This window comes from Strix uralensis, chromosome 12, assembly GCF_047716275.1.
Source record: "Strix uralensis isolate ZFMK-TIS-50842 chromosome 12, bStrUra1, whole genome shotgun sequence".
Taxonomy (NCBI): Eukaryota; Metazoa; Chordata; class Aves; order Strigiformes; family Strigidae; genus Strix; species Strix uralensis.
In genome coordinates, this window is record NC_133983.1 from 11,227,897 (window position 1) to 11,254,822 (window position 26,926).

Here is a 26,926-nt window from a genome sequence, read left to right on the forward strand (position 1 = left end):
CCCCGCAGACCCCGCCCCGCTCGCGCGCCGGCCCCCGGCGCTGCGCGCGGGGCCACGTGTGCGGGCGGGCGGGGAGGCGGCCCCGCGCCGCGCGTTTAAATGTCCCGCTCGGCGCGGGCCGCGCTGTGCGCAGGGACGGGAGCGGCCGCGCCGTGAGGCAGGAGGCGCCCAGCGGAGCCCGCCCGCGCCGCGCTCCCGCCCTGCCCCCGCTCCCTGCCAGCGCTGGCCGGGCACCCACCGGGCACCCACCGCCCTCGGCTGGGAGGGTCCGGGGCGGCGGTGAGCGAGTGAGTGCGCGGGCGGGGGGTGGCGGGCGCCCCTGCCGCCTCCTGGGGTGCCCGGCCGCGGGGCGGGGGGGGGGGGGAAGCCGGCGGGGCCGGCCCGGGGCGGCGGCCGCCCTTTCCGCGCCGTGCGCCCGCGCCTCCGCGGCCCTTTGTCGGGGCTGGGGCCCGGGCCTGCTCGGCTGCTCCCCGCACGGCGCTACCGCTCGCCCCGACCCGGCCCAGGCGGGCACCATGCGCCGGGAGAGGTGAGTCCGCCGGCCGCGCCGGGCCCTGTAGGCCGAGGTCCCCGCCAGGCACCCCTGAGGGGGCTCCCCGCGGCCGGGGCTCTCTCAGCTTCTCCTCTCTTGGCAGCGACTGCGCGGAGGAGAAGGCTCCCGCCAAGGGGGACGGGGGTGCGGACTGCGCCATGCGAGCCCGCAAGAGGAAAGCCGATGTGGCCACGGTGAGTGCGGGCCCGGCCCGGCCCGGCGGCCCACCCGGGTGCCCGCAGGCCCTCGCCTGCCCCACCGCCGGGCTTGGCCTCCGGGCCATCGCCTCCTTTTGTTGGGTGGCTGGGGGCCATGTGGTGGTCTGGGTGTTGGGTAGGCGGTGGTCTGCTGAGGGGCTGTGATCCTGCGGGACTGGGCATGCTTCGTGGTGGTCAACGGTTGCTTGTCCTGCAGCTGGTACTCTTGAAATTATGTATTCCTTTTGGTAGTTCTTACAGGATCCTGATGAAGAAATTGCCAAAGTGGAGATGACTAGAAAAAAGCAGTATGAAAACCAGGTAACTGATTTGGCTTTAGATCATACTTCTGTAATCTTTCTTAACCCTATTATTATTTTGCAGTACCTCATTATTATTATGAGCATGGTGCAACAGGTATGTGGCTACCAGATGCTGTATAGCAATGGGCGAGGGAGACTATCAACCCTGGCTGATGAAGAGTGCAAAACACTTCAGCTCATACAGGTTGCTTTGGAGTCTTTGCAAGAGATGAGGACTGTGTTGGTCTAAAACATTATGTTAATACTTCAGTATATCCTGCTGTCCTGGGATTGCAAGGGTGTACCTTACAAAAGCCGTAATATGCATTCAGGCTTACCTGGAGGGACTCTGCATTGACGTCTCTAGAGCATTGCAGCAGTACAGTCACGTGCTTACGTGTTGTACCTTGCAGGCCAAAGCACAAGGCTCTTAAGCATATGAACAGAATCACCTTTTGAGATTATTCTTTTTGCAGTTGTGTCTCTACTCATGGGTCACCTGGGAGAGAGGAGAAGTCCCCTGTTGCTTCCACCATCAGCTCCATTCCTATTGACAGGTGTCATTATAAGACTGACAGAGAGTATGAGGTTACTGATTAGAACTTTGAAGTTTCTACTGGGTGCTAATGCAGTAGTAAAATAGGCTTCATTTCTCTGCAGAACAGGGGGATAATTTCTGTAAAGCCATGTAGCTATGGAAATCAGCTCTGCAGTGGAGGTTAGTAGTGACCGTTGCCAGTTTTCTCAGTAAGACACTTATAATGATTTCAGTTACAAAGTCAAAACTAACTTTAGTAGTGTCCTCTTGCTCCCTTAGTGCCCTTCCTATAATCTTTGAACCTGAGATGCTACTGGTATCTACATTGGATGCTATGTTGGTATATGGTATTGAAAGCACAATGCTTTTGTACATTGAGATGCCCACTCTAAATAAAACAGAGTAGACTGTTTTCTGAAATAGGTTTGTTCCTCTCCTTTTGTTGGTTTTTTTTTTTCTGCACGTACACACATGCTTGCTCAGTCACTGTCACTAGGACTTCAGCCTGTTAATGCACATGCAGGGTGATACTTAAGCTGCAAAAGTCATGATCAGGGAGTACAGACTGTACTCATTTGGTACGCAAGGCTATGCATAATGTGGCACATCTAACCAGAAGTGGCAGCTGGAAGTTCTAAGACTGAAGTGCTACCATAACAGATGGGCATCATTGTTTGGAATGGCCTCTGCTTGTTGCAACTGCGTATACTAGTTATCAGTCAACATATTAAGCGGGGCTCAAATGGTGAGCATTTAATGAGGGGATCTCTCCTTCCCTTCTGTCTTTCTTTTGTGCAGTATATTAAACTAATTTCTCACTTCTGACAAGGAAGAGCTGCCTGTCCTTTACCACAGCTCTCTCCTTCACCAAAACATTCATTCTGTTTGAGCTGAGCAAGGGCTTCTTGTGCATGTTTATTGCATAATAGTAAGGTATTGTTAAAAAACCCACAGTGGAGACCCAATTTTACCTTCCTTCAGAAAGACAGTGGAAAGAAACTTGAAACATATTTCGCATACATTGACCTTCAACTCTGAAAGTAGATAAAGACTTCCAATTTCTTTTTGTTTGTGTTCCTGGCATGGTAAGCCATTCAGGGTTACTTCAGGAATGATAGGTAAATTCAAATTTAGATAGTTTAGGCAGTAGGCATCCAGAATATTTACTTGGGAGTTTTTCAAGTTAAGCTTAGGATACTGGTGGGATTTGGCCCTTTGATTCTGTAAACCATAAATAAAATGGGTACCTGTGTATCCATCCTTACATATAGAAGGTTTTTTGTTGTGACAAAGTAGCCAGATTGTTACAGAGCTGTTTAAAAAAGCTAACATTTGGCTGCACAGCAGCAGCTCTTCAGTCTATGGTGTGACACAAGCTATTTTCTGATATAAATTGCCATGGGCCACTAATGAGAATATGTTTACGGTTCCAGCAGCAGTATAGCAGGCTTGTATGATAGCCAGTGAGATAGTTATTCTGTTGAGGCACAACAATTCTAAAATGCAAGTAGCTATAAATCCACTGCAGCCTATACCACATGACTTCTACATTAAATGAATTGTTTACTGACACTAGTTTATGCACGAGGCAAAATATCATAGTCACATCCCACTTTACAGCATCTTCATAGTCAATTCATTAGTTTGTTTCTGTTGAACATAAGGCCTGAGTTCTTAATTAGGATGCCATTGCCCTTTATGTGATGAAAGGGTGGCTATATCATCAGGTTTGTGACAGCAGAATATTGCATAAATTCTGTGTTTGATTTTAGAGAACTGGCACTGCTGTAATTCTCTAGCAATTCTCATATTAATTCTGGCTGCTTTCTGTGGACAGATACACTTCCAAGGCTCCGTGTAAAACAAAATTAATCTAACTAGATTAGAGTCATCTGTGCAATTGTGACACAAAATACATAGCCACCTCCATCTAGAGTGGGGAATTGAATCTAGAAGTTGATTTCTTTAGATTAAACTAACTTAATGTTTTCAGGTGGCGAGGAGAAATCATTTTGACCAGTTTTTCACTAGACTTTTTTCCAGAATCTAGACTTACTGTTCTCAAAATGCTCCACCTAACTGGCTTGAAAATATCCTCCAAAAAGTTTCTTTAACTAGTGAAGGTTATCGTTGGAAGATCCAATTTAAAAAACAAAACAAAATCCCAAAAAACAACTTGCAAGTTTTGAGACAAACAGATAAAGAATGTAAACTATATCCAGGTTGAGAGCTTGATTTGGCTTAAATCTGGGGCAGGGCAATATTCAGACTCTTTAGAAAACTAAAAGTGATAGAAGCTCCTGTGCTATTCAGAAAGAATCGAAACGGCTTAATAATGTGAGTTGCTCTTCTCTCTCCTATTTAATAACTCAGGACTCCCTTTCTGATGGCAAAGCAAACCCCTATACTTCAAACCAATGCATCCAGTGAGTGCAAAATGGCTAGAATTACAGGTCTTACTATTTCTGATGGGCAAACTAAAGCTGCAGTGTAGTAGTTGATATTGACATCTATTATGCAGCGCTGTTTTTTAGGATGAGACAAACAGGCCTGTTCCTCTGCCTTTGATTTCCATGCTGAAAATCCTCTGACCTTGCAGTTTGAATGCAGTTCTGGGTCACTGTCTTCCCCTGCTTTTCTGCTGCCTTCCTTGTCCTGGTCTGTGGAAGCTTGTTCTGGTGGCTCCCAGCTCACACTGACACACACGAGTGTCTCTGCAGCTTGTACTCTTAGGCGTTGCTGCTTCACTGGAGGCTCTGCCTGTAACCGGTAGCCCCAGTGGTCGCTACCTGCTCCATTTTGTGTCTGGCCTTTGTGCCTGAAGAATGTCCAAAAAGAAAATCTGTTTAAATGAACATTTGGTTTATCAGTGAATTATGACATGCTGCAGAAAACACAGATGTGGGAGGGAGCATTTGAGCTTTAAAAAAAAAACCCCAACACCTCTGAACTCCTTTTTTGGAGCTGTATGGGCTTGACTGCTCTGATAGACTTCTCTGGTCACCTACCTTCTGCCCTTCTTGGTGCTCCTTTTCCTAACGAGCCTTTTCATGTCCTCAGTTCAGTTTCTGTAATCTGTATGTAGTTGTTGGGTCTGAGGTACAGATCTGTATCTCTGATCAATTGTTCTGTTTCTGTATCTGGAATATTACTGTAGGTGTCACCAAGCTTTCTTGCTGGGCTCCATATAGATTTGAAGAGGCAGTTTTCCCCATTGATTTTTGGTTTGCATCTTACTCGGCTCCTATTTGCCTCAGAAGTAAGCCCAGGACAGTAGGATTTCCTCCATTAGGCTGCACTGATTCTATGTAACATCTGTCACTTTTTGGCAGCTCCCTGCTTTTGGGTTGGCTCTGTGCAAGCCCAGAGGAAGCTCTTCATGGTTTCCTCACACCCTCCCCACCTTAAACTGTTTCTTTTTTCAGTGGTGGCTCCAATTTCCTTATAGTTCCAGTGTGGTGTAATGCAGTTTCTTGATATTGTTTCTTAGTTCTTGTTGAATGTCTTGCTGAATCTGCTTTAAAGATTCAGTAGTCTGATTAATATGCTCATTCCCTCAACCAAAACCCATGCCAGAGCTATAGTGCTCCCTCACTTACACTAATTCAGACTTGTGTCTCCCTTCCTGGTAGCTTCATGCTTTTGAGGGCCCTGCACATTTCTTTCGTTCTTGTCTCTAGCTAAACCATGTTTTTTTCTGTTGCTTGCATCTTTTCCCCAATTGTCTTGGTGAGTGATATTATCTAGTCAAAAACTTTGTTTTCACTTCTTCTCAAAACGTCTAAGAGGCTCCTGAGTCTTGATTTACATTTCCTTATAGAAGATGGAGAAATCTCTTAAATCAATTGTTGTTGCTGCAGTATAGTATGTGAGGTATCTACTTTGGTTGAGAACTCTGGAGCAAATCCCTCGTCTTTCAGAAGCTGCTGGCATATTAGTCACCTTTAAATAGACATTATATAATGTACTGCTCTTCTGTTGGTTTGCTGATTAACTGACAAAGCAGCACTTCTCCAAAGGCTGTTGGCAGCTGGGCTTTCTGTGCAGTTTGGAGGACAAAGTGTAACTAAAGTCTAGTATTGAGGGAGGACAAAAATTAACTTAAAGCAATGCTGATGCAACAATTTTATTCAAACTCTCAGTTCATAAGGAATCTGTCATTTTTAAGATAAAGATACTATAAAGATCTTTTTGCCTTCCCCCACCCAAATGAAGTTGTGGCATGGCCGGGTATATAGCTATGCTAGATTTGCATGTAGATCTCCAAGAAGAAAAACTACCCATCTGTGTGTCAGTAACTCAGAATACAAAGCAGTCTTAGGTGTGAGTGAATTGTGAAATGTGGGTTTTGTTTCATCAAGTCAGTGGTTTCTATTTCTGAAGCTGGTGCTAGAGGGTAGCCATTTTGCTGGAAAGTGATGTAGCAAGGATAGGACAAATACCAGGTGTGGAACCTTCTTTGCAAGAGGTAAAATTTAATGTAGAGCATTTTACTTGTTAACACCTAATGATTCTTCTGGGGGGGGGTTTTGTGTTTTTTTTTTTTTTCTCTTGAAGCCCTCTAGGAATCTTGTTAGGGATTTCTGTCCTTTCAGCACTGCAGAACAGGTCAGTTTGCAGCAAGATGGCTGACTTCACTATTAGGCAGAAATGCCAAATTTTAATTTGCTTAGGCATGATGACATGGGGCTGGCTTTGTTTTCTACTGCAAAATAAAACAGAAAAAAAAAATGTTAAAAAAGGTAGTATTTTCCTGGGGAACTGTGTGAAGCGTCCACCAAGATCTTGTTTAAGAAAGTGAGCCGGGGAAAAGTAAACCTAAACTTAAGTTCTGGTCCAAAGAAAAGGTGGAGTGTCAGATGTCTGATGTTTGCAGACCTTGGCAAAATTCTGTGTGTGGACTGGTCAACTTGATACTTTAGTGGCAATTGCTTAACATGTGCTTGCTTTATTCTGAAAACAGTTGGATCATAAGTGCTTTGTTTTTTCATCTTAGCACTGCAAGATGAATGAGTAAGAAAAATTCTATAAACTAGTATTTTACTGTGTTCATTGTCAAGGTCGCTTTGCATGGAACCACAACTTCAGGCATTGCATCTACATATTCCTTACCAGAAATCCTGACCTTGTCTTTGTATAATTATAATCACAAATTGGGTTTTTAAAGTTCCATCTGCTCATTCTTTACCTGAAGGCAAGCATCTTGCTTTCAATCAAAATATTTTTGGTAAAAACAAAATGCAATGTGATAACAGGAGACTCTGACTTGGATATTCTTTCATGAAACAGTTGTGGTGCTTCTAAAGGAGAACAGGGTATAAATGTTCTTCAGCTTTAGTTGCAAACTTTCACTACTGTGAAAATAAGCAACATCCCTCTACTCACCGCTGGTTGAGGTCACACCTGGAGTACTGTGTCCAGCTCTGGGCTCCCCAGTGCAAGAGAGACTTGAACATACTAGAAAGAGTCTAGCAAAGGACCATTAAGATGATTAAGGGATCAGAGCATCTGTCCTATAAGGAAAAGCTGAGGGAGCTGGGACTGTTTAGCCTGGAGAAAAGAAGGCTCGGGGAGATTGTATCAATGTATATCAATACTTGAAGGAAGGTTGTAAAGAAGATGGAGCCAGGCTCTTTTTAGTGGTGCCCTGTGACAGGGCAAGAGGAGATGGACACAAACTGAAGCACAGGCTGTTCCCTCTGAACATCAGGAAACACTTTTTTTAGGGCAGGGGTGACCAAGCACTTGCGCATGTTACCCAGAGAGGTTGTGGGGCTTCCATCCTTGGAGATACTCAAAGCCATCTGGACATGGTCCTGGGCCACTGCCTATAGGTGACCCTGCTTGATCAGAGCAGTTGGACAAAATGACCTACAGAGCTCCCTTCCAATCTCAGTGATTCTGTGCAGTTTAAAGAGGTAATTGTAGTTTCTTGCCAATGTCTTATCTTCTAATTACAACTAAAATGATTATTTAAAAAGGCACAGTGTAAAATCTCATGTTTCATTTAATAGCCATCCTGGAATAATGTTCACAAAAATGCCCATATGCTGATTCCTACTCCGGATAAAGACGACGATCCAGTTGGTGTTGATTACTCTCACTTTATACCTCTAAGTGTTGTTCCAACTAGAGCTTCACCTTTACCAGTTCTAGGGTAAGTGTGCCATTTTGCTGCTGCTTGTCTGCCTTCCTTTAGTCTTATGATTTGAGACTAAACATATTGATCTGTCTTAGCTGGGCAAACAGGGAGGACGTATGGAAAAACATGATAAATAAAGACGAGACATATGTGAGGGATAAACTTTATATGCAAAGGCACCCTCTTCTGCAACCTAAAATGAGAACAATCCTTCTAGACTGGCTAATGGAGGTAAGCTTTTCAATGCTTGTGAGTATTTCAAGTGTGCTTTTGTTGAAGTGTATTAATAACTGTCATGATTATGTTTCATGATCTTTGCATAACCCATTCAGCACTAGACACTTGTCTTTATCTTAAGGTTTGTCAATGGCAGCAAACTTTAAAAAAGAATATATAATGGATTGAGGTGATGTATACAAACTGACAGTATATTCTGATATTAATTTATATTATTGTGGATAATACACAATTTGTCTCTAAAGCTCCACAATGTAAGCTTTTTAAGGTCACACTGCAGATAAAAGCTGCACAAGAGATTATGAAAGTCACTGTAAAAAGGAAGGTGTGGTGTCTTAGAGACCAGATGCATCTCACAACTGCTCTGTTATGGGCACGTGGAATGTAGTACAACTCTGCATGTAAGTCTTTTTTTGCTGTTTGGATGACTTGGTGGCATAGTCTCTGTTCTTAGTTCTAAAGTATTTCTGAGAATTTTCTCTTTTGAGGTGTTGGAATGATGCATCTTTGCAAAAATGAGGAACTGATGTTCTGACATTGTTAGAACATGTGCTTGCATTTCCTAAAAGGGTTTTCACTCTGATCTGTTTGTTTTGGGAGTTACTGTAGTGGCAGTCATCTTGTGTCAAAGGAAACTGTTTAACTCGTGCTCTTAGTTAACATGTTACTTCATAATAGCAGTGAAGCAGAAAGCCAATATGAATCTTATGTCTAGCTCTTGCTGTTTTTTGAATACATCTGTAGCATCTGTTTTTGTCTCTGTAACACTGTTGTTGACCTTTGTAATCTCTGATGTCTCTCCAGGTTTGTGAAGTCTACAAGCTTCATAGAGAAACTTTTTATTTAGCACAAGATTTCTTTGATCGGTTTATGGCAACACAACAGAATGTTGTAAAAACACTATTGCAGCTTATTGGTATCTCTTCTTTATTCATAGCAGCAAAGCTTGAGGTAAGTATAACCAGCTTTATTTAAACATAAAAATGTGAATGGACAAACAGCACACTTATTGTACACTAGATGCATTTTGACAGTCTCTATGGAGTTTGTTGCTATGACTTTTCAGCTAGGAGACAAAAAAAAATCCTTTTTTATTTTCAAAATTCCTCTTTTTTGTTTTTTTTAGAAGTCACTAAAGACTAGCTAACATCACAGTATATCTCTTTAATATTAAAAGGATAGTCTTTTCAGTGTTGGAATAAATATAAAATTTTTAATTGCAGTTGCTAAAGGAGTTTTTGGCTGGCTGCTGTATACAGAGACCACTTGTTGCAATTCTGTTGTCAGTGGAGTACCTACTGGATGATAGTCTCAGCTATTCTTTATTTACTGAAACAAATTGAACTATTAAAATCCATAGTGCTTTTTAGGTTCTTACTGTTTGTCTTTTAAGAGGGCTATTATTCTTCAGTCTGTTCTTCTCAAGCAAGGGATAAAAGGCCTTTTCTTTAATATGTATAAAAAAATCTAGACATCAGTTATGATACCGTCGCGGTAGTGCTGTAGTCAAATATAATGCATGTTGTACTGGTCCATCAAAAGTGAAAGGTGAAGGCTACAAGCAGAAATGTTGAACAAGAAATCTGTGTATGTTAAAGGCAGAGTACAACAACATCAGTTAGGGTGGGGGGTTTGTTCTTTTCTCTTTCTCCCTCTGTTTTGAAATGCTGAACTAGTGGTGGGTTGTTCCTTTTTTCTTTTTCTCTTTTTAAGCACATGAGATTAGTTACAACCTATTCCACAAATTAATACTTGATCTCCTATCTTTCAGGAAATTTATCCACCAAAGTTGCACCAGTTTGCCTATGTTACAGATGGAGCTTGTACAGAAGATGAAATCCTCAGTATGGAATTGATCATCATGAAGGTAATATTTCAAAGTGGAGTTAGTTCTACTTTAGTTTTTAAAAATGTATAGCATAATCAGACTAAAAGCAGAGAGCCTCAGTTAATCTTATGTGCTGCTAAGAGGCACAATTTCTCTTTCTAATTAGAAAACAGTGTTCTCTAGGTAACAAGTGATTTAAAGCATCCACCAGTATGTGCATATTAACAACATTAATTGTTCCCCCACCCTATCAGCAGGAGGAGGTACAGGAGAGGATTAGATTTGTGTGTTTCAAAGATGCCTTGATGAACTGGAATTACAGCTTCTGATCTGGAGTACATAAAGTTGCATGGTTTAAGTTAGGAACTCTTTATTAATACTGAAGTTTTGTGCATGTCTACTTTTTCAGGCTCTTAACTGGAACTTAAATCCACTGACAGTTGTATCATGGCTAAACATTTACATGCAAGTTGCATATTTAAATGAGCTTTATGAGGTATTGCTGCCACAATATCCACAGCAAATATTTGTACAAATAGCAGAGGTAAGACTGATTTCCTTCAAATGCTATTTCACTTGGGGGGGGGGAAAAAAAGGTGCTCTTCTGGTAGACTTATTAAACATCTGTTGTGTTGTAGCTCTTGGATCTCTGTGTGCTGGATATTGGCTGCTTGGAATATACCTATGGAGTACTTGCAGCTTCTGCTTTGTATCACTTCTCCTCATCTGAGTTGATGCAGAAAGTTTCAGGTATTGGCATTTATAAACTAAGTCTAATGTGCATACAAATGTTAAGCTTCATTCAGGCAGGTAAATATATGTCCTGTCTTCCAGGTTATGAATGGTGTGAGATAGAGGAATGTGTAAAATGGATGGTTCCATTTGCAATGGCTATAAGGGAAGTAGGAAGCTCCAAACTCAAACACTTTAGAGGTATAGCTCCTGAAGACTTGCACAATATACAAACGCACATAAACAGCTTGGATTTGCTGGTATGTATATGCATAATAAAGACAAAAGCTGTCTATAATATCTCTTAACATCTTGTTTCTTCTTTGGTTCAAACTGAACTTAAGTGAAACATTATCAAATTGAGACTTGAGTGTATGCAGATGATAAAAGGCGTAAGATTGTACTCCAGTTGCAAAATTCTTGGGAAAGAGACCTAACTTGTTCAGTTTTAGTTTAAAAAAGTGATTGTGACTTAAGCCTCTCATCTCAAACAGAAAATAATTACCCTAGAAATCAGAAGCATATTTCTACCCTTTGAGATGCTTCAAATATTGTATGTTAGACCTTTCTCTATAGGAAATACATGTAATACAACCTTGTCTGATGGAGAAGAGAAAATAAAGACTGATCACTTGACACCGATCTTGTGGGACTGTTATGTGACAGTGGTAGTTGACAAGAAGTTGAGAGAGTGTTTTTTAGCATGAGAAATTTGCAGAGGATCAAAATCTAGTCCAACAAATTGTAGTTAATCTAAGATATTGGAGGTTTTTTTCTATTTACGTCATTTAGTTGTAGAAGTAGTTAAAGCTTTTCCTGTTCAGTTGCTTCTGAATTTTGTTTCCTTGATACAAGTACAGTAATGCTGATTGTTAGATTCCAAAAGTTAATACTGACCTCTTGGGGTTTGTATTCACTACTGTGTACTGCACGATTTATCAGTTCCTGTTAGGGGGGTTAGATACAGATAGCCATTTCCAGATTAGCAATCTATCAAGTTATAAAACACTGAATTATATTGATCTGTTGCATAGATATACCAAAGTGAAGATACTATTATTTTTTTTTCTCCTTTTCCTGTGCTTTCAGGACAAAGCTCAAGCAAAACAAGCCATATTGGCTGAGCAAAATAGGACTTCACCTTTCCCCACTGGTGTCCTTACACCACCACAAAGTAGTAAGAAACAGTCTTCTGGGCTGAAGCCAATATGACTTTAGAAGCTGTTGACAGACAATTTTGCTGAAGTGCCTGTTCTGCTCGTTCTAACTCCTGCTCCATTATAGAAATGCTGCCAGTGAAGTTCATAAGCTTTTATGGAATCTGTAAAGGAAACCGTACCTTTTTTGTGACAGAAGAACTTTTCTATTTGAAATATTTTTATTGAACATTAAAATATTTTAAAGAAATGGATCAAGTACACCAGCCACTTAAAAGAACACCGAAGAGTGCTCCAAATGCTGCTATGGAGGGTGATGCTTGATGAGACCAACTGTTGAGAAAAAGGGTTTGAAGTTTAGATTAGTTACTGTGCCTGTTTGTCCTTTGGATAATCTACAGTTATACTGTCCCCTATTGACAAATGGGCAAAAAGTGCTGTGGAAGACATTTCAAAGCCCCTTTTTCAAATAGTTGGCTTACAACTTGATGCCTTTTTAAGAACCCTTTATTGTAAATGCTGCTAAGTCTCTGTGTATCCATTTTTAATAAAAATGCTGTCTAAGACAGCTGGATTTATGTATATTCCTATTTTCTTTTAATTATGGTCAGCTAAGGTTTTTCAGACTGACCACTAGTAGTGTGGGAGTTGGGGATGAACTGTGTAGTAACTATGGTTTTATTTATTTACCACTACTGGCTTATCAATTAAAACTTCCTTTTTGGATACTAAGATAAAATTGTCATGTTGGGCTACTTGGATTTCCCTTAGCCAGATGCAGGTGGCTAGGGAGGGGATAATAAACATGACAAGTATCTGGGGAATCCTTCCACAACACACTTTCTAATGATCAGTGTATTGGGAAATTCTTGAATGAGATTGTCTGGATTGTTATGCTTAATAGCAAGAAGTGCTCAGTAGGAAAAGCCTACCTTTTCTTAAAACAATCATTTAAACTTTGGTATTTTGTCATAGTCTTTGTCAACTAATCGTCTTCTGTGCAAAATTGAATTCTGGAATGGTGTGTGCTGTTTTACAGGAAGAGTTTTCCTTGACCTTTGCAAGGTCTGAGAACCTGAGAAGTCATAAGAAGATGTTTTCTGGAAAGTCATAGTTCTAGAGAAAAGGGATATAGAGAAATAAATGTTAAAATGGCTGCTTGTTTTTATTGTGTTCACTTTGAAGGTTCAAAAACACTGAACTTTTGTGAGGCTACCAGGATTCATCATGTCCTTCTGTAGATAAATGCTACAACACTTATTTCAGGAAGCTCCTACTCTGCTGTTGGTTATTTTTTTCTAAACAATAGTTCCCAGCAAGGCTGCTTTTTTCTTATTTTTTTAAGTTATTCTCCCTTCTGCTCTTCCCTGACCCAGTATTCTGATAAATGTTAAAAGTTTTAATGTAATAAAAATGCCTATGGTAACTAATGGTAAGCAAATTCTTTGCTGTTGCTATTTTTTTTCCCCCTTGCAATAAATGGTTGTAAATTCTGTGAAAACAAAACAAGTGTAAATGTTAGCTGAACACGTTTGCTGGTGCTAGTTCAGAGAGGTTTTAATTTCTCGGAGAACTACATAGCCTAGGCAAAGGAATGTTATATTTGCCTATTATTGAAAAAGTTTGTAACATTGGAGGAATTGTCAAGACACATTTTGGTACTTTGTCCTTAAATTTAGAACACAAAAAGGAGGGAGGGCAATAACTCTCCTGAAGGGTAGTCTCTAGGCTTAATTTCTAAATCACCAGCCAAGATTAAGTACTAGTCCTTTTACTGTTATTTTTCAGTGCTTAGATGTGTTTAATGTGTCTCTAAAAAAAAAAATTTAAAAATCATATTTAAACTGTAACTAGCATCTTATAAATGGGGATTGCATTTTCTTTGACTTTTAACTGTTCAAGAAAATATTCTGTAATAACATTACAGGTATGATCTCAGTTTAAGCTACATAAAACTTTCTGGTTAATACCTACTCAAGAGTGAATGCAGGTGGGCCACATGTTCTCAGCTGTGTGGGAAACCTGTATCTGAGAGATACATATTTATCTATGAATGAAACTGTTCAGATAACAGGCCTCTTTCTAAATTGGGTCTCTGATTTAGGTGGTAATCCTGCTAATTTTATACTCCCCCCCCCCAAAAAAATGTTACTTGGATGAGAAGCAGCCTGTTCACATTGTGGGGATCACAGCTTTGCAGCAGGTGGGAAGGCAGCAATGTGCCAGAGCTGTGGTACCTTCCAGCAAGGGTGACTTACCTTAAGAGCTATTTTCTTACTTTCTCATCTATCTTATGCTTTAAGAATCTTTGTTTCTGGTTGTCTTGCAACACATGTGGATACTTCAGTTGGAGTGTGCTGTTGTTCTAAGGTAGCTTGAAAAAATTATGCACTGGTTGCTACAGGCTGAAAATCATTTTACGGAGGAATGGTGCAGCTAATTTTAAGGAAAATAGTTGTCTATTGAGGAGGAAAACAAACAAAAAAAAACCCAAAACAAAACCAAGAGGGAGTTCTCTCCATATTTCTTTGCCTGAGGATACTATTCTCCTAAATTCTGTCTGGTCCTGGACCAATCTGGGGGCAGATTCATGGCAGGCAGGGAGAAGCAAGTGGTCAGTTGTGTCTGGCTAGGTAAGAGAAAAAGGTCTCGTTTGTTTACAAGTGGGCTGAAGTTTGTGCAGCAAAGATGAGTTAATATCAAATATTACGTTCCTGCAAACTGTCTCTGACTCTAAGCATGTTACCCTGAGAGCTGGGGAGAGGCTCCAGGGGAGCAGGGCCCTGGGGCAATGCGCAAGGTGGCTGTTCCTGGTGCAAGTGTGTGGGGCAGGAGGCTCGATGGCACTGGGGAACCCCAAGAAAGCATTTAGCTGTGCATTGCTGCACACTCCTCAACTGGAAATGTCTCTCCCTTTAATAGCTACAGACCAGCATAAAGCATGCTGCAAAGTAAATTGAATTCTGCAGTAATCCAGGTCGCAAATGATTATCTTCCTCCTCCTGAAAGGTTCACCATAACTATGTATCAAAAGCTCACCTTGGTCTGAAAGCTGGGGGCATGGGAGAAACTGAACAAGAGAAATTAATCCAGTGCTAATTTTGTATTACTGCTACTATAAAATTGAAAGTTGCTTGCAGCTGTGACCGTGTTGAAGGGAATAGCCCCAAATGAGTGAGCTGAGGCTGCAGTTGTGAGCTGGGGTTGAGGAGGAGTGCTGGTGAGCAGAAAGGATGAAGGTGCGGAGGTCTGCAAGGTGCTAAACTGTTGAAAATGCTGTAGTTATCTAACAGTAGTTCATGGAAGTACTTCTGCATAGCCTGTCTCACATAAAGCAGTAGGATGGTCTGCCTGTGGCTATCTATCAGTTCTGAGGTCTCAGGTCAGCATCTCCTCTTGGTTTTGAGGAATTGCACGCGAGGGGGTTTATTACAGCCCTGCTTGCCCGAGGTGGAGGTAAGCAGCCAGCAGGAGTTCAGTGAAGTGCTTCCACCAATGTCCAGCCAGGCATCCCCTGGGAGCTGCAGGCCCTGCAAGCTCTCCTGGCCTGGCTCAAATTTCTCTCAATTCCTGGCTGCTGTTTCCTTCACATACAGCGCAGCTGGCTTGTCTCACAGCAGTAGCAGCCTGAATTCAGGCAGCTGGGTAAAATGCTCTTCCTTCAACTAGGCTGTGAATTTGGACCTTGATGCGAGCATAGGAGGCTTACTGCAGCATTACCTCTCGGTGGGGGAGGCATCAGGGCACCTGAACTTTGGGAATTGCCAAAGGCTACAACTGGCTTTCCTCCAGACTTTAATGGGAGTTAACACCCAGTCAGGGCACTGCGAGGCTAGGTAAAAGTCTGTTAGGAAATAGTCAAGGGGCCGATGTGCAGTGCAGCAGGGGAATTGGCAAGTGCACGTGTTGACATTGGATGGACCCGCTTTACCTTGTTTGTTGGCATAAATCTCCTATTTTGGGAACATGCTTCCTCTATGTATTTAACAATATGCATTTAAAGTATCAGATTACACATATCCTCATCTTCAAAGCCTTCCTCCCCCACAACCCTCTCCCCTTAAAAAAAGGGAGATGCTAGTTATCCTGTGAAACAATACAGGTTAACTCGGACTTCATCCAGCCTTGAATTTGTTGGGGATTAAGCACAGCTCCTCCTTGTTGGCAAAGCTGAGGTCAGCTTGACCTGGGCTCTTGTAATCTCTCTGGAGAGATCTCCTGCTCAGACTTGGCATGTAAGTAGGGGGTACAGCTCTGTCTGTGACGCCTGTGGCAGGAAGCAGCATGGCTCTTCCTTCCTCTTCTGGTCCTCCTGCCCTCGCCCCGGCCAGCATCGCCTGTGCCACAGGGCACAGACCTGTCAAGGTGGAGTGACTGAGAGGTTAGGGTGGGGTTTTTTTGTGTCTATGAGATGGCAGGAGGTGATTACTATACACAAATGCAAGAAGACTTTAATGTCTGTTTCTTGCCATTATAGCACTTGATTTCTAGCCAATTCATGGAACTTCTGTGCTTTGAAGTTAGGACTCCCGCAAAGCAGTCGCCTGGCTTGAGTTGTTGAACAATAAGTATTTTGGCGATGGGCTCTTTCGGCCATGCTACCTGCAAACAAGTCTCATTATATCTTATCTTTAAAGTATGAAACCCGTTTCTCTCAATTTTTGAATTGTCTGCTACTGACACAACTTATGCTTAATCAAACATTTAATTAAGACTGCAGAATATTGTAATACTATGTAATCCATTTCCTTTCAGTCTCTTGAAATAATCAGTTCATTCTAAGCACAAAAGGGTAAGTTTCTATATGAAGCTTTTTATTTCTGTTTATGGTAAAATTGAGTTTATTAAAGTGTTCTTGGTAGACTGAATAAAACCAGGGTTTTCAAACTCTGCAGAGTGGCATGTTTTAGGGCAAATTAGATCAAATAGCTATCAAGGAAGGAAGGAAAACCTTTCTGACCCCAGGGGGCTTTGGTCCTACAGCTGCTGGCAATTCAGAGGAGCAGACTGTCTATTGGAACTGTGTATCTGTTTGAAAACAGGTTTTGTTTTACTGAGCTGAACATGATCTCATCTAACTAGTGTAGTAAGAAAGCAAATGTATTTCATAATGTACTGATGTTTCAGCAGGGCTGCAATAATATTCAGGGAGGAAAATTATGAAAGGCCTATTTCTGTTTGGCTTAGGATATGTGATCGCCTGGGATATAAGGAAAAATGATGTGCAGAGCCTCACCCTAACCTTCCCTTTGCCAGTGGACCCTGGCCAGGTAGACCTGTTGTTTCTCCTCCCAGGTATTTCAGTTAAATATCTGCTTGTTTGAACTGAAGAGACTGCTATTGACACATAAGGGGGGTGAAAGTCCTCTACTCCTTGGCGTGAGAGTAAGGCCTAGTAAGGCCTTACTTCTACTGACTGGTGTGTGTACTTGAAGACATCTGCACCAGCCTCTGCTCCTGGGATGGAGAAGAGCCTGCAGTTGCCCAACAAGACCTTCTCTTTGTTTGAGGGGTAAGTATCTCCTTTATCAACATGTTTTAGTGTGATGTGTTATGAGTCTCAAATGTTACATTTCTGACTTGGTCTTGGCTAGAGAAATAGGGGCTTAGTTGCTTTCTTAAATTTCCATGACCGTTGGAAAGAGGAGGAGCTAGTGTGTTTACAGACAGTGGCTGTGGTGGTGAAAGAGTCCTCTACATCTAAACGCACTTAATGTCTTTCTGGCAATACTGCAGTTGGTCTCCAGTTTGGGTTTTTTTTTTAAAAAAAAGATATTCAGCCACATATGTTAATGAACTTTTAAGCTATAAAGGCAAAATCAAAGGATCAAATGTTTGGTTTTTTACAAATTGTATACAGTAAAATTGCTTGAAACTGAAATGATACTGGGTTTAATCATGAGATAAAGAATTTTCCAGACAGAAAAAAGCAACAAGCCTAAACATTTTCTGGAAAATCATGCAGCTAAAGGCCACACCACACACATGATTTTCCTGGTACTAAAAGCATATCTTGGTATGTTGTATTTTCTTCCATTGGAGGGAGATTCTTTTATTTTCAGTAGGGCCAGGGGTACAAAGTAACTTGTATTCAGATGTGAGCTTTCAGAAAGAAACCACCATGCACGCTGATGGTGTAAGGATGAGAAATCCACTAAAGCTGAGAGGGTGAGACTGCTGCTGGTTAGTGTGAGCAGGCAGCACACACCACTCTGGATCTAGGACTGTTGTTTTTTTTCTTAAGTATGGATGGAAGAGGCTTCACATAGAACCGAAAATAAGTGGCTTGGCTGGAAATTAGGCATTCACCGCAAAGAGAGTAAAAATGTAATAAAGCTGTGTAGGACAGGGTTTGGGTTTTTTCCCACACACAAGGCAGAAGAAGAAGTAGGGACAGCTGTGATTTGCCGGGTTACTGTGTTCAGACTCCAGTTACATGAATTTACCTGTTGCGTGCCCTGCACGTAACCAGGATAAATGGTTTGAGCATTCTTGGATTGAGTCCCAGAGTAACAGCATCAGACAGAAAAGAGGAATATGGCACTTTATTTTATAATTCTGTGTAAGTTGTTTAGATTTTATTTTTTTTTTTTGAGGGGGGTACTGTACCAAGATGTCAGCCTCTGCAGTTCAGCATACCAGTTCAGTTTTTCTATATGTTAAGAATTATTGAGCATGACAAGAGTTAAAAGATAACTTTTTTTTTCACCCCAATATTCACCTTCCAAGTACTTACCAGATGTCAGTGTAATATTTGGACTGTACAGCTCACAGTGAGGTTTGGTTGTTACACTTCGGTTTAAGGTCGGTCTGAGAATAAACAAGTTGCTTTCTCACTTCAGCCAGATCTGCAAAACACTGCTTTCTGAAGTTCATAAAGTTGATGTTTCTGGGCTCACAGGAGTCATCCCCTCTTACCTATGCCAGAATGATGATGATGTTATTTGGGCACAGTAGAGGGCAAATGAAAACCTTTTTACATCTTGGTTTGAGAAGTCTGGTTGTCAGCCACAGGCTTGTGAGAGCGAAGAAAAATGTTTTAATTTTGGCCAAAATCTTGCAGAATGAAGAATGCGCTGAGAAAAGGTTAGCTGATCCTGCGTGGTTTTATTAGTATTCTGGGCTTCAGTCAGGAGATTAATAATGGCCACAGACAGTGTCTCTTCATATTAAAGTGTCTTCACATGAGTAGTTTGGGTGAGTGCAAAAGGACTGCAAGGCACAAGCAAGCTGTCTTGTCTCACCCCAACTGTCAATGAGTCAACACTTTAATATAAAGAAGAGACAGTTGGTAACAGTCATTAACATAACAAAGTGCCCTATAGATCACTCCAAATGCATCTGACTGTTTTTAAGCAAATGTTTTCCCCTGAGAAGTGGTAACAACAATTTGTTGAATGTTTCGCTGCCTGGGCCACCCTGTTCTGCTGGGAGTGGGAGAGGTGATCCTATGGGATGACTGGTCCTGAACCTAATAGAGGATGGTATTTGCTTGGAGAGTGTGCTGATTTTTTATTTTTTAGCCTGATTTTCTAACAAAACTGGACTCATGGGGCTTTTTTTGTGGTTTCACTCCCTCTCCCGCTCCCTGTCTGTTGGCTTGTTCCATTGTACAACTTGAGCAGATCTGACTTCTATTAATACAGGGAAGAAGAAAAAGGAGTCAGACAGGCTGCTGATCCTCCATGTGAAGGAGAGGCACAGGCTTGGCTGCCGTGCTCTGTGCTTGGCCAGACCCCTTGACAAGTGACAGCGGGGGCTCTGTGCTGGCAGGATGAAAGGTGGGAAGCAAGAGGGAAGAGGGGAAGAAGGAATTGGGGGTGTAGCACTGGCAGCCGTGGTGTACATCTGGCATTGATGGAGGATGAGTAGAGGCTAAGAGTAGCTCCAAGGGGGGAGGAAACACCATGCACGAGAGCAGGTCTGTTAGTCTGGTGCTCATGGAGAAATTTGCTTGACTTCTTTATGTACCAGTGGTTGAACGTACCAAGAAGCCATTGTGCATCTGCCCAGAACAACCTGGTTTTGTCACTGCTGTAACTTGCATGTGCTCTTGAACTATATGGTAAGGCTTCTCCTGTGGTTTCTGAGGGCTGCCTGCCAGTGGCAACAGGGCTGGGGTGTGCCAGAAGCTGCAGCGGGTTTGGAGCCTTCTGCTGCCAAGTGGACTTTGCTCCCCAACAGCCTGCCTGAACAGAAACCGCGTTTCCTGGGACTGACTCCAGAGAGGGTAAATCGTGGGAGTCTGGGACACGTTGCAGTCTGGGAGCTGAATGGCACCAAGGGTAAAAATACCAGAGCAACCCAGGTGGAGGGTAGTTTTGAGAGGCATCGGTTCATCGCTTATAATTGCGTACCTGACTTTGCTGAGTGCTTACAGATAGGTCATCACCTCGAGGGCAGCTGCAGGCACGTGGGACACTGGGTTTGGGACCTGTTGCTCATGAGCATGAGAGAGAAATCCCTGACTCTCTCCCAGCTGTTGGTGTCAGAGGGAAACTGGAGGGACCTCTTCCACCATGGCCAGGGTAGCTGTGCATGCCGGGCGGCCGTCCTTCTGGGGTGTGGGGGGAGCATGAATGCATCCCTTTGTGCAAGGCTGCGCTGGGGGCCGTGTACTCCTTCAGGGATGCAGAGGGCGAGTTGGAAGATGTCCGGATGGGACCTGGCTGGGAGAGGGGTCGTGGAGATGGTGGGAGCAGCTCAGCGGCCCCACGCTCATTGACTTAATTGGGGCTGCGCTGCGGGGCTGAAGGAACGCAAGATGGCCGGGATTCTCACGGCGTGGGGAGGCTCACCGGCAACGACCAAGACCCGGCCAAATCATTAATGTCAATTAAGTACAGAATGTGTAGATTACTGACATGTTATTGTTAGGGCTCTAAAGGAAATATAATTAATAAAACTCCCCCACCCACACCAAGAGGCAGCCCTTTGTGTTCCCTGTGCCTTCCCCTGCCAGCAATGTCTATCTCCTCCCGCAGCCCCATGCTCCTTTCAGCAGCCTCGGACAGCATTAACATTTGAATTAACATAAAATCACTTTCTGAAATCTGTTAACATTTATAATGTTGCTGTACTTCACCTGATCATTGCATTTTTTCTGTCGGTTTGAGCTTGGTGAGTTTTTTTCAAGTGATACCAAACATAGACCTATTATGCTGCAAAAATCGCATATTTGTTTAATGATTTCCCATTGGTATCTTTGTTGCTATGAACCAAAGCATTAAATAGAAGCTAGCACGTTAACGCTGTGTTGTTCTACATAATAAATTTGAATATCCCCCAATGAATATTTTTAACAGGGATTTTCTGAATAAAATGCATACGTGCCAGGGTATTAGTAATTACTTAAAATCGTTTTTTGACATTTAACGTTGACATCTAAAATATTTCCTTTAATTTTTGGTTGCCTCTGCAAACAGAAATGATGGCATTCGTCCTAGGGAAGGCTGGGTGGACAAATAACACTTTTACTCATAATGAAATGAAAAGCAATAAAGAAAATGTGCTAAATGTCAACAGTAAAGCATATCTTCTCTTCACGTATTATGAGGAGAATATACCCCAAAATGTGCATACACACACAAAAATCCTTTAAGTGACTTAATATGTTTGAATATTAATGGCTTGAATGTTAATCCATTGCAATGGTTCCATTTTTTGAAAATTGGCTATTTAAATACATTATTACCCCAATAAATTCTCTATGGTCACTCTGGTAGCCATAGTATGAAAAATAATCATCATAAATCTGAATTTACAAAATATCTCCAAAATTGCACAGTTTTGCTGAGAGAAACAAAAGATGAAGTATATATTATTTAACTCAATATATTTTGTCCTTGCAGGAGTTGCTTGTCTGAAAAACCAGCAGATGGAGTCTGTTGGAGGACACGAGTGTCTGGCAGGAGCCTAAGAATCCAGCTCGATTTCATAAGCGAGTGATGACTGAAAACCTTTACCATGTGAGATGCAGTCCGGAAACCTCTGCTAAAGAAGTTGGTTGAAGTGGAAGCATCTGTGTTTGCAGAAAGCAGATTTGCTGGGAACCCAGGTGAGTCGGTATGGGATCCTGTGCCCCTGGTAGAAGGGATTTGGCTAGGAGCAGTCAAAGATGGCTTGTACCATCACTGCCTCCTTCTGCTGGATGGTGGAGAAACCAATAGGCTTTGGTTTCAGCACAGCGAACTGGTATTTTTCAGTGTTGGTGGATTTGCATTAAACTGCACAGCAGTGCAAGAACAAGGATGTCCAACGGGGTGCAAAGAAGTGTACTTGGATGCAGCAGCTGCCCTGCCCCCCGTGGTGTAGCCTTGCTGGGCGAGCATCGCTGGCCATGGTTTGAGGGTGTGGGAGGGCCCCGGGAGCTGCCCCACGGCACAGTGACACTGCAGGGCAAAGCCATGGGGTGGTCTGAAGGGAAAATGAATGTCACACTCTTATCTTTTTGCACAAGATGCTGTTCAAACTGTAGCATATACCTAAAGGCAGGCTGTGATGTTTTGTGTTGGAGAGCATCTCCATGGACACCCAGGTGCAGGAGAGGCTAGGGCAGAGTCTGTGTGCGAGGCTTGTGCGTGCGGTCAGGTGGGGTGGGAAAACCCCTTCTTCCTTCTCTTCTTAGTTTTTACAACTTGTTTGTTAAAATAATTATGACGAAAATCATGAAGCACCTCCACACTTCTGCATTCCTGAGTTTGTCTCATTATGCACAAACATATGTCTTTGCCCCTGAATTTCCTGGGAGGAAATTCCTTAACAGGGAGAGGGTTGTTGTTTGCAAGTGTCAGTGATTGCTGGGATGTTCTTTGCATGGAGTTGGCCATTCAAACAGCAGTGTGGCAAAGCAGAGGGAGAGGAGAGGTTACTGTGGTTTCTGAATGCTCCTCTGACACTTTGCCATAGCAGAAGGAGGGCTGTGATCAGGTGCTCTGCAAAAAGTAGCAGCCAGCAGGGCCTGCAGGAGAATCATGGGCATCACTCTGTCCCAGAACTGCGGCGCTTGGGGGCTTACATGGTAATAACAGTAATTTTAAGCAGAAGAGGGAAGACTGCTCCACTTCTGACTTTTTCTGTTCCCAAGACATCTATTTCTCATCATCGTTTTCAGCTCATGTCCCCTCATGACACCTCTCATCCACACCTGAAGATCTTTGTGCAGGTATCTGTCTGGGGATGTTACCTGCTTTTTAATTTCTTTGGCTGCATTGTCACTCAGCTAATGGCATTTAACAAAAGTAGGCATCAGCGAGGCAAAATCTGAAAAGGCTGATAAAATACTGACCCATGTAAATTAATAAGAAGTTTTGCCATTATTCTCTCCTCTTTCACTTGAACTCTTACGACCAGAGTAACCTGTGCATACTGACTTAGATAAACGATGTATCCAGGCAGTTCAGCCACACGTGTTGTGCAAGGACAAGGAAAGAAACCAAATGACTCTTGAGTCCTTCACGAGCTCCAAGAATGGGGACATCACAGCAGTATGCAAAGGAGCGTGCCCAGGCAGCAAGCGCAGCACAGACACCCCCTTTCACAGGGTTCAGAGTCCTGAGCCGTGTATGCAGGGACTGATTCTGGGGTTCCCTCACCTAGCTCAGAGTCAGGCGGCTCTGTAGGTTTAGGAATATAGCAATGGGATTAGCTTCGCTGCTAAACCCTCAAAAAGCTGAGCACCCTAACTATGAATTGCAGCCTTTCCTTTCATATCTGCAGCTGAGTTTGACATGTGTAGCTGCAGCTGGCCCTACCTCTGCAGTGTTATTTGATAAATCTGATTGATGAGGGTTTTTTAATTCCTCTCAATCTCTTTAAATTAAAAAAAAAAAAAAAAAAAAAAAAGAGAGAGAGAAGTTGAAAAGAGCTGTAATTGCGAGTGAGCACTATAGAAACCTGCAGCCAGCAGGCATGCTTCAAAGGAAACAGGGCCAGCCTGGACCCTTTAGTTGCTGGCTAGTGAGGGCTTCAGATGTGCCTGCATGGTGACTGTGGTTTAATTTTGATCCATACCAAAAGAGCTTAATTGGAAGATACTGGGCGTTTTGATGCATGCAGTCTCTTCAATTTGGTGAGAGGAGGCTGTTGTTAGAGCAAACACCGGAGGTGGTCTCTAGCATGATGGGGTGGGTGTCCTGGCAGCAGGGAGCTGGCTGCCAGACTCCCCCAGTGCAGGCAGGCACAGCCCTGCCTCCTCTCCTGCCCACAGACCTGTGGTTTGTGTCTGGTCCATAACAAGGAAAAATTTTCTCCTTGAGGAGCAAGAGACCTGCTTGGTGCGTATAAAGCCTTGATGCTTGGAGAGCAGCCTGGCTGGGCAGTGGGGCTGGAAGCCCACCTCTCTCAGGTCCTCGTGCACACTCCATGTGCTCTGACCATCCTGGGCAGCAGGCAGGGACACAGCACTCCTCTGCGCTTGCACGTGAGTAACTTCTCTCCGCCCTTGTGTCTGCTCGCACAGTGATGCAGCCGCTGCCTGGGCTTCTGGGCACGCACAGCCAGCTGCCTGCATGCTCTCCTGCTGCTGCCTGGCCGCATCCCATCCCATCCCATCCCATCCCATCCCATCCCATCCCATCCCATCCCGTTCCTGAGTGCCCCAAGGAACAGGGTGCAGAGAGCAGCAGCCTTCCTCTGCTTTCCCACCACCTTCCCTGGCATGCTGCCCTGTGTAGCCAGCAAATTAAGCAACTAATTTTCATTAGTGTCAACGCGTCTTGCACCTAACTCTAAACTACCAATTAAAGTTATCGATTCTGATCAGAAAAAGTACTAAATTCCAGTTGGAACTGGAAAAGAAGGTACTAAACTTATGGAGACAATCTGTTTCGGAGAGAAGCTGCAAACTAAAGCAACTGAGTTATCATCTTTGTATCTTTACAAACACTAATCCTCAGAACATGGGTCTGGACCAACTCCTGTGTGTTTGGAGTCTTCTCATTTCGTCCTAGCAGGACAAATCTGAGCTGTGAATTGTTGTCCTTGAATATTTACCACCTCAGACACAAGTTGATTTTTTGGTTCAGCTGATTAAGTCTACAGGATGATTAATCACCGTGTAAAGATAATTTTGTGTTTATGGGTTTGGACATGAGAATTTATCCCTTTATTTCCCAATCCTGCAAACACAGACCATAGCAAAGGGTTATTGTTTTTCGCCTACTTCTGCTGTGGATTCTCATGTGGCTTTTCTCAGCCTGCTCACTGAATTTGGTCCTTAGGTCGTGGTGTCTCCACAAGGCATTATCAGTCCATATATCCATGCTCTGGAGAAAGTATTTAAATTTTTCTGTTCTAATTTCATCCCACTGGAGGTTGCATCCAGACAGTCATTGATTGTTAGGATAATTCAACCTGGAATATACAAAAAAGATGCTTCATCCTCTGTTACTTGATCTGAGCTGATCCAAGAGGCATGAACGTCTGCATTCCTCTGCAGCAGGAGTGACCTGTGTCTCCTCGATGCATAGCAGTAGTTTAAAAAGCTCATAGTATGCTTGAACTAAGAGTGAGAGAGAATATGAAAGAATATTATAATTGTGCATAACAGAAATTTCTATAATTAAAAATGGAATTCTCTGGCATTGGAGCAGAAATAGCAATTTTCTACCCAGTGAAGCTCCAAATTATTTAGAGGGAATTAGATGTATTCTCCTGGACTGTGATCACTCTGAAAGATTTTTTGATGCTAAACTGTATCTGAATATTGGTAAGAGCAAGCTATGTTGTCCTCTCACCTGCTGCTAGCTTGGAAGTGGAAACATCAGAGACAAAAGTGTCATAGCTTTTGGATTTGTTATAGTTGTGTTCTCTCTTCACCCGATTAGAACGTGGGAAATACCTTCTATAAACACTGTATATTCTCATGCACACATTTTTTCACTGTGTTTGAGCCAAGATTGCTATTGGCTTTATATGCAGTTGCATCCTGAGAAGCTACTTTTATGGGTTAGTAGTTGAAAGGTGCGGAAGGTTCCTGCTGCAGGACAGACAGCTCTGTGTGAACAGAGACCTGCAGAGCAGGCTGAGCGTTTGTGATGAGACACCGGTGTGTCCAGGAGCTGCGTGACCTGGGGATTCCCAGATGTGCCATCTCACAGTTTCTCCAATGCAGCGACAAGAAATCTTCCCCTCCCCCGCCCCCCTTCTTTTTTTTTTTTCTCCTATTTGTTTAAAATCAGCTTGTGCTGTAATCAACCGTTTCAGCATAACCCCCAGTATGTTTCTGGCTTTCCCAAACCTGATCTTCTGCATGCTGGAAGGCTGCCTTAGATGGACTCTGAAGGCAACAGCAATAAAATATTCGGGATATGTGTTAGCACTGGCACTAGGCTGCCCTCTAGTTTTATTTCCCCTGCAGTTCACTCAAGGCTGTTGCCATCTAGCGCCCAGGTTTGTCCGTGCAGTGCTTCTGTGCGTCTTCCAGGCTGGGAGCCTCCTGTGGTCTCACATCAAGCAGCAGCCCTACGGTAACTACATTTGTGTGACTTATTTGACTGAATGGGGGAAAAATTCAAGTGAGCGCTCGCTTGAGAAAATATCCTGGCAGGCTGGCTCTAGCCTGGTCCCATTGGTACAGGGTGCTGGTGTAGCTCCCCTGGGCATGGCTGAGCATCCTTTGGAAAGGTGGCGGGGGGACTGGCTCCTCTGGCTGAGCTTGGCTATGGCGTGTTCAGTGTAAATCATAAGAAAGCGATCTGTGTTTGCCTCCATTAGCTCCGATATAAATATTGCTGCTCTGCCCTCGCTATTGACAGCAAGCGTTTTTCTGCTCAGCAGCCCAGTGCCAGGCGCTGACAGGCTCTTTCAGTACGGAGGCTGCCTGACCCGGCCTCTGACTTGGTGCTGTGGAGAAGAAGGTTGAGTCTGTGCTTAATGTACTGCGTGGGCACCCAGGGGAGCCTCTGCAATTCCCAGTTCTGCCACAAACTTCTACTGTGACCTGGGATAAATCATTTAATCTCTCTGCAAAAACTCCCCTTTTGGGGAGAGAGGTGGGAGAAGCAATAATAGCCTCCTTTGTCTTGTCGGCTTTAGGGCTGTATTTTAAATAAAGTGTGGCACCAGATATCTTCTATTTAAAGGGCTGCCTTTCTAAAACAGGTCTGTTTTTACTTGGCACTTAAGACTTAAACCCACACCTGACAAGGGCTTGCACCTAAGTTGGAGTATTAGAGCTTCACTGTGACGCAGCAGGTGATAAAGCACATTACTGCAAGAGCCCATCGCTGCTTCTGGTCCCTCCGCCTCTCCCTTTGCTGG

General features: G+C 43.2%; 1 protein-coding gene across 1 annotated transcript; it reads left to right on the forward strand.

Moving 5' to 3' along the window:
* Positions 1-314: 314 nt before the first annotated feature.
* CCNE1 (cyclin E1) lies at positions 315-13,093 on the forward strand. The gene is made up of 11 exons (XM_074881720.1): positions 315-529; positions 636-726; positions 982-1,050; positions 7,584-7,726; positions 7,807-7,942; positions 8,753-8,899; positions 9,720-9,815; positions 10,186-10,320; positions 10,415-10,526; positions 10,611-10,768; positions 11,598-13,093. Exons 1-11 carry the CDS (start codon positions 516-518, stop codon positions 11,718-11,720), a joined length of 1,224 nt encoding a protein of 407 aa, XP_074737821.1. The 5' UTR covers positions 315-515; the 3' UTR covers positions 11,721-13,093.
* Positions 13,094-26,926: the final 13,833 nt, after the last annotated feature.